The sequence below is a fragment of the Aethina tumida genome, chromosome 6 (genome assembly GCF_024364675.1).
Source record: "Aethina tumida isolate Nest 87 chromosome 6, icAetTumi1.1, whole genome shotgun sequence".
NCBI lineage: Eukaryota > Metazoa > Arthropoda > Insecta > Coleoptera > Nitidulidae > Aethina > Aethina tumida.
In genome coordinates, this window is record NC_065440.1 from 18,364,376 (window position 1) to 18,372,677 (window position 8,302).

Genomic DNA, 8,302 nt, shown 5'->3' on the forward strand with positions numbered 1-8,302 from the left:
AATTATTATTAACATAAAATTAATTATTATTAATATTATTTAAAGAAAATCTTAAAATTAATTTGTTAAGGTTGTACAATTTTGAATGTTTTATTATTAAAAATGTGAAAAACTTTTAATTTATTAATTGTTCAAAATATAATACTCAAAATTACCGAGTAATAACCTATATAAGTTAGTGTTAATGTAAAATTAATTATTATTCAAAATTATTTAATAAAAATCCTAAAATTATTATTTTTAAAATTAAAGTTTTTAAATTTTTTTCAAAATTACCGAATAATAAAATATTAAAATTATCATTAATGCAATATAAATATAAATATTATATATACATTTTTTAATATTAAAATTTTCATTGATTGAAGTTTATTTTGTTAGGTTTAAATATTTTTTTAATTTATTAATTTTTAAAAGTAATATTCGTAAGTTAATATTAATATAAAATTAGTTATTATTAATATTATTTGATAGAAATCTTAAAATTATTTAATTAAAATTAGACATTTCTAACAAAAACACAAATTTTTAAAATTACCGAATAATAAAAACTTAAAATTATTAATATAATACAAAATTATTTAATATTAAAATTATTCATAGGTTTGTTTAAAGTTTACTTTTAGTTAAAGATTTTTTAATTTATTAATTGTCAAAAATATAATACTCACAGTTACCGAGTAATAATCTGTATAAGTTTGGTGTTATTATAAAATTAATTATTATCAATATTATTTTATTAAGTTGAATATTTTTAAATTTATAACTTAAAAACACAAATTATCAAAATTACCAAATAATAAAATCTTAATATAAAATAATAGTATATAACATAAAATTAATTATTATTAATATTATTTAACAAAAAGTTATTTTATTATATTTTTTAATTTATAATCTGTTAAAAACACAAATTATCAAAATTACTGAGTAAAAAAATCTTAAAACTATTATTAATATTAGTTAGTAAAGTTTACTTTGTTACGTTTGAATATTTTTTAATTTTCTTATTGTAAAATATATAATACTCAAAATTACCGAGTAATAACCTGCATAAATCAACATTAATATATTATATATCATTATTATTATTATTCATATTATTTAATAAAAATTCTAAAATTGTTTTACTAAAGTTGGAATTTTTTAAATTTTTAACCTATCAAAAACAATATTTTAAAATTATTATTAACACAATATAAAATTATTTAATGATTCAAATTTTTCATAGGATTATTTAAAGTTTACTTTGCTATGTTTAAAGATTTTTTAATTTATTAATTATTAAGGATTTAACACTAAAATTTGCCGACTAATATCCTGTTAAGTTAATGTTAATGTAAAATTAATTATTTAATAAAAATCTTAAAATTATTTTTTTTTAAATCGAAAATATTTTAATTTATAACTTGTTAAAAGCATAAATTAACAAAAATATCGAGTAATAAAATCTTAAAATAATTAATAACGGAATATAAAATTATTTAATATTAAAATTCTTCAAAGGATTGTTTAAAATTTATTTTGTTAGTTTTAAATATTTTTTTAATTTATTAATTGTTAAAAATATACTAAAACTAAATACTAAAAATTACGAGTAATAACCTACATAAGTTTATTATTAATCTAAAATTAGTTATTACCAACATTATTTAATAAAAGTCCTAAAATCCTAAAATGATTTTATTAAAGACAATATTACCGAGTAAAAAAATTTTAAAATTATTAATGATACAATTTAAAATTATTTAATATTAAAATTATTCATAGGGTTGTTTAAAGTTTACTTTGTTAGGTCTAAAGGTTTTTTTAGTTTATTAATTGTCAAAAATATAATACCTAAAATTACCGAATAATAAAAGCTTAAAATTATCATTAAAATTATTTAGTATAAAAAATTTTCATAGACTTGACTTCAAATTAAGTTCAAAGTTCCAAGATTATTTAATTTATTAATTGATTAAAATTAATACCCAAAATTGCTGAGTAATAAATTAATTGAGTTATTATTAATATAAAATAATTTAAACAATAATATTGGTTAATAAATATAAAATTATTTAAACAAATTTTAAAATAAGAAATTAATAATATGTTAATAAATAAAGTTATTTCTTAAGAAGATTTCCAAAGTTTAAAATGACAGCTTATGGACAATTATTTTTGGTAATAAGTATAACTAATTATTTCACACTCCAGAATGGAATTTTTAGAGTCCCGAAGCAAACAAATCTCAATTTTCCCGTTTAATTAACCATATAGATGTACAGAATGGAATAGTGCGAAGAAAGAAAGTTAGATATCGATTCGGTAGTTAATTTAAAACCGAAACGGAATAAATAAATGTTAAACTGGACAGCCGCACAACATTCCTGATTGAATCGCATTGAAAATCTGACGTCGTCCCTCAATCACATGTTCGTGTCTCTGATAATTAACTAATTGTTGCACTCGGACGGGTCCGCAACTGTTCCAACAACATTCGTACGATGTACATCGTCACATTAACCGACTTTTTGTTGTTTGGCTTATTTTAACAAGTTATAATAAACTACGAGTAGCTACCAGAAAATTCCTTGTAAGCGTTAAGAGCCTTAAGGAAGAAAAGTTAAGATTAAGCCAAAAATTAATTCCCGACTTTTTCAAGCGACCGCTCTCGTGACATTAACCATCTTACAACTTAATACAATTTAGTCGATCGGCTTAAAAACCAGGAGGCCCCCGGGTGAACGGTGAACGGTGAACGGTAGCCTCACAAGATTACCGATGGAATCCCCAGAAACCTGGAAACCGAAACCGATAATACCACCGGTTAATTTGCGGCCACCGAAAGGCGTTTTCGGGTGTTCCTACCATTGTACCATTTAACTGTCTACCTGACGTTTAATGCCACCGAAACGACAATACTCATTTTTATTGACGGTCGTAAATCTCAATAAAAGACAAATTTCGTTTGTCGTTTTGATGTCGCGATGACACCGTCACAAATAAGTCAAGTTTTCGGTTGAACTCACTCACCAAATTCACAGTGGTCCGCATCATGGAGAGCAAGAGCACGTGCACGCTGAGCGAGTCGCTCGAGAGGCTCAAGAAACGCAAGCAGGAGCTCGACACGTTGTTCGTCAAGAGCAGGAGCAGGCAAAGAACTTCGATCGTCGGCAGTCGGAACCTGAACACGGACAACGTGCCGCCGGAGTTCTCGCAGAAGTCCGAGTCCGACCACAAGTTCCACAAGGAACTCGTGGACGTGTCCCAGGACCTGGAGTCCAGTTGGGACTCGCAGAAACTCATGGAGAGCCTCAGGAGCTTCCGTCAAATACTCCTGGCGAGGACCTCGACGAAAACCAAGCGGTTTTACTCGGAGGAGTTTAAACAAATCGCCTCGGGACGTACGAACTTGAAGTCGGTCAAGAAGCACCTGCAGAGTTACAAGGACCTGTACCACTTTATGCTGAAGCAGCAGCCGGTGACGGCCATGACGATACGTCACGAGTACTTCTCCTCCATCAGGACGCGGTACTTTGATCACTTCTCCAAGATTGAATGCAAGTATCACGAAACTTTGGGTGAGGGGGATGTGATTTCTAACAAGATATGCCAGTTTTGCTTCTCCCTCAACGGGAGGGATAGGATTTTCTGCGAGGAGGAGCTGGAGTTCAACGTGTTGAAGCTGGAGCACAAGTTTAAGGCCATACAACAATCGCTGACTGGCATTTCTTACAACGAGTACAAGTTTATCCAGGAGTTGTTTTTGAAGTCTGAAAAAGGGACCGGTGATCTTTTGAAGCTTGTTATAGAACCTTGTTTGAAGCATCTAGAAAAAGATTTACTGTCAGACATTGATGCTTGCTTCGATGTTATTGGCTTGCTGCTGTCGCATCAACTGATGATGATGTACAAAATAAAGTACCAAAATATGATAAAAATTTTTGATGAATATTGGACAAGTTTGGAGGAGAAGCTTTTGGAAAGATTCAAGTACACAATGGGTCTGCACATTTTAAGCCTGGACGACGTCACGCAATGCTGGTTTAGTAACGACGACGGGGTGCATTACATTTCAATCAGATACGCCAAACTGTCCTCCTCCATCCAGCACATCATCTCCCACACCCAAAACAACAGCTACGTCATCACGCAGCTGTGCGAGGACCTGTTCCAAACCACGCAGGAGTATCTGGTGAAGCTGTCCGAGTTGTTCGAAGAGGAGCGACAGCAACTCATCTTTCTCATCAACAACTACGACTGGATCCTGAGGCACATCCAGCCCAACTCCTGGGAGGAGTCCATCTTGCGTCTGCACTTTACGAACAAGTCGCGCGACTTTATGGACCTGATCCTGAACGGCAACTTCGCCGACATGTTGGAGCTGGTGAACAAGTCGGAGCACCTGTTCCGCAACTGCATGCACATGGAATGCGAGGCGGGCATGAAGCTGAAAATGGCGGACGCGGTCGACGCGTTCAACGTGATCTGGCGCGACGCCGTTTGCCAAGTGTTCGTCGACGTGGTCGAGTGTTTCGGCAAGAAGGACGTCCGGCCGACGATCATGCAGAGGACCTTCGCCAAGCTGATGGATTCGATCGCCAAGTTCTACAAGATCTTGCCCCGCTACCTGATGTTTCGTCTGCCCGACATGAACGACGTCTACGACGAGCTCAACACTTATACGAAAGATCAAACTTAATCAATAAAAATGTTTGCTTGTCTTCTTCTTCTTTTATTACTTGTTTGCGCCTGTCACAATATTGGCAGGTGGATGCGCGTCCCAATCAAAAAATTCAAGTGTCAAACCTCGATCGTTGCACGCACATCGGCGGCATGTCCGCTCGCAAGTCTTTGAGGGGGCTGATGCGCGTCAACGACGAAGAGGTGACGAAGGCAAAGAACGAACTGGACAAGATCCAGCACAATATTGACGTCCTGCGTGACGGCATAAAGGAGCTGCAAGAAAAGTACCAGGCCAACAACCGCAAGCAAGAAGAGAAGGAGGCGTTAATTCCTAAGGCGCAACAGCTGCTGGACATTATGACCTTCAACGTGAACATTTTGCCTGTGGTTTGCAATCGGGACACCGACGACGAACAGTTTAAACGTCAGATAGAAGTGTTGGACGAGAAACTTGTCAACTGGGACGAAGACAAGGATTCGGCCCTGGAATTGGCACGGAAGAAATTGATTTCGACGGCCAGTCAGAAGATTAAAGAGTTTCTGTTGAACCAAATCGAAAAGATTGGGAGGCCGACCACCAACATCAAAACCATAAAGAGCATCCTGCTCGACAACAAGTCTTTCAATCACTTCCTGGGACGTCACGCTCCGAACGAAGGGAAGGCGGTGATGGACGAGTATGTTTTCTCCATGCAACAAACGTACCACAAGCACTTTCAACGGTCTAACGGTGTGTACAAAGGGAAGCTTACTGAAAAAGATTTTATGGGAGTGGAGGAGTGTGCTGCGCCGTTTAATTTGAACGGTAGGCTGGACATATTCGACGAGGACTTCCAAAACTACAACTACGACATGTTTGAGCACAAGTTCAAGGTGCTCCATCATCCCTTCGTTGGAATCTCGTACAACGAGTACAAATTCATCTGCAAATTTTTCCTTGTTAGGGAAGAAGAAGCGGGGTTCTTCTTCCAAGAGGTCATGACTTCGAGCCTGGAAATTTTGCACACAAGTTTACAGGACGACATAGGAGCCTGTTTGGATGCTTACGGCTTGTTGCTGGCCTACCAGCTGTTGGTGAGATCCAAAAACTTGTACGAAAAGTCCATTCCAGTTTTGCACGATTATTGGTTGGAGGTTGAGGAGAAGCTTTGGTCACGGTTCGAGTATATTTTCCAAAGGCACATTGACAGCATCTTGAGAATTGACAAGTACAAGTTCGACAAGAACATGGCCGCCCATTACGTCTCGAAACGTTTCGCCCAATTTTGCACCTCAATTAATCAAATTATGAGCTACGCCGCCAATGTTAAGGTTGGGGAATTGCTGGAGAAGTTACTGCACACCGTCAACGATTTTATTGTGGCTTTGTCGAAGCAGCTGGACACGGCCATTGACCAACTGATCTTCCTCATCAACAACTACGAAACGATCCTGGAACACCTCGATGATTCATTCTGGGAACTGGACCTCTTCAAGGACAAACTGGATTCAAAGATGCAAAGCTACTCGGAGCTCATACTGATGGTTTACTTTGAGGAAATGATTTTGTTCACCAATCGAAGCGAGAACATGCAAGCCCACGGATTGGACAAGGAGCTGAGGAGGATCCAGGAGAAATCCGAGTGGTATGCCAAGCACTTTGCCGACACGTGGAAGAAAAGCTTTGAAGAGTTGAACGCTGAGATTTCTGCCTCCTTCCAGAACATCAGGACGACCACCAACTTGTTGGAGAACACCTTGATGAGGCTCAGGAAGTACATCAAGAGGTTCTACGGCGTCCTGCCCGAGGATGCCAGGAAGCACATCAAGATTTCGGAGGTCCTGAACGAGATTGTGGAGTGTAAAATTGAATTGTGATTCAGAATTGCCTTTGTTTGACAAAAATATATGATATTTTTACAAGCACGTCCTCTTTTATTTCCTCGTGCGGCGGCACAATGATCGAGTGAGAAGGGGTCCAATAAAATTATGATTTTCTACTAACTAACTAATATAGACACACTCCGGCGTGAAATTGGCAAGTCGAATCGCGACACGTGCGCCGAAAACACCCCCGTGATCCAAAAAACCGGATTACCATAATTCCCGCCAACGCGGAAAAAAATGCAAATCGATCCCGGCCACACGGCGCGTTCGGTGGGCCGTCTTGTTGCACACGGGGTCTTTGAGAGATGCTGGCGCAATTAATTTATACGAATCCGTGCCATCAATAATAAATTCGTCGGCCATTTGTCAACACGTCCGACACAAAAGAGACACGTTGCCGACTGAAAAATAAAACGGGCGCGACGCGGGGCGGCGTGTTGGACGGGGGTAAATCGAAGGAAATCTCAATTAATCCACGTTACAATGGATAAGCGCTCGGGGTGTCGCGCACGCAGCGGTGCACCGGGATCGTGTTCCCCGAGGAGTCGGCCGCCCCGGTTTTTCCACCCCCACGGGGACGCGGAGGTCGTTCTTGAAGGGATCGCGTGCCTCGGTCCCGCGGGACCGGAGTTTAATTTAAGGAGAGAGGACGGACTCTTTTTTTGAGTCGTACGTGTGTGTGTGTATCTTGTCGAAAGTGTTTTAATGGGTGCTCATCCCTTTGAACGTCGGAATTGGGTTTCGGTCATTGATGGGCTGCAATTTTACGCCACTTTTTTCACTCCTTCAGTTTTTCTTGAAAGGCTTTAACATTCTTCCACTTCTCACAAGATAAATATGTATATTTTTATAGTATTCTCTTAATTTTTTGCTGATTATGAGTATTAAAGTTTTCTAGAAGTTTCTACTCAAAATTGTTTTACAGTAACATAAACCGTTTTATAATTCTCTTAACTTTCTTCCACGTTTCATAAGATAAATATGTATATTTTTATAGTATTCTTTTAATTTTTTGCTGATTAGGAGTATTAAAGTTTTCCAGTAGTTTCCACTCAAAGTTGTTTTACAGTAAAATAAACCGTTTTATAATTCTTTTAACTTTCTTCCACTTATCGTAAGATAAATATGTACCTTTTTATAGTATTCTCTTAATTTTTTGCTGATTATGAGTATTACAGCTTTCTAGTAGTTTTTACTCAAAATTGTTTTCCAGTAACATAAACCGTTTTATAATTCTCTTAACTTTCTTCCACTTTTCATAAGATAAATATGTATATTTTTATAGTATTCTCTTAATTTTTTGCTGATTATGAGTATTAAAGTTTTTTAGAAGTTTTTACTCAAAATTGTTTTACAGTAACATAAACCGTTTTATAAATCTCTTGACTTTTTCCCACATCTCACAAGATAAATATGTACCTTTTTATAGTATTCTCTTAATTTTTTGCTAATTAAGAGTATTACAGGTTTCTAGTAGTTTTTACTCAAAATTGTTTTACAATAACATAAACCGTTTCATAATTCTCTTAACTTTCTTCCACTTTTCATAAGATATATATCTAACTTTTTATATTATTCTCTTAATTTTTTGCTGAATATAACACAGTTTTATAATACTTTTATTTCAGTTATTCTCTTTAAATATTTCCTGCTATTCTTCTTTTATTTGTCACGGTTTTTTTTTGTTCTTATTTTATGTGACATCCCACCAATTTTTTGATATAAAATCAGTCACTGAACTCGATCAACAAAAAAAGAAAGAAAG

At 35.7% G+C, this 8,302-nt stretch overlaps 2 protein-coding genes across 2 annotated transcripts; both read left to right on the forward strand.

The window, feature by feature from the left end:
* Positions 1-3,040: 3,040 nt before the first annotated feature.
* LOC109604961 (vacuolar protein sorting-associated protein 52 homolog) lies at positions 3,041-4,687 on the forward strand. The gene has a single exon (XM_049969136.1). It carries the CDS (start codon positions 3,041-3,043, stop codon positions 4,685-4,687), a length of 1,647 nt encoding a protein of 548 aa, XP_049825093.1.
* Positions 4,688-4,821: 134 nt separating this feature from the next.
* Positions 4,822-6,528, forward strand: LOC109604962 (vacuolar protein sorting-associated protein 52 homolog). Its single transcript, XM_020021514.2, has one exon. It carries the CDS (start codon positions 4,822-4,824, stop codon positions 6,526-6,528), a length of 1,707 nt encoding a protein of 568 aa, XP_019877073.2.
* Positions 6,529-8,302: the final 1,774 nt, after the last annotated feature.

Excerpts from the sequence above, each read along its gene's own strand:
- LOC109604961 (XM_049969136.1), top strand. The coding sequence starts at position 3,041 with ATGGAGAGCAAGAGCACGTGCACGCTGAGCGAGTCGCTCGAGAGGCTC.
- LOC109604962 (XM_020021514.2), top strand. The coding sequence starts at position 4,822 with ATGTCCGCTCGCAAGTCTTTGAGGGGGCTGATGCGCGTCAACGACGAA.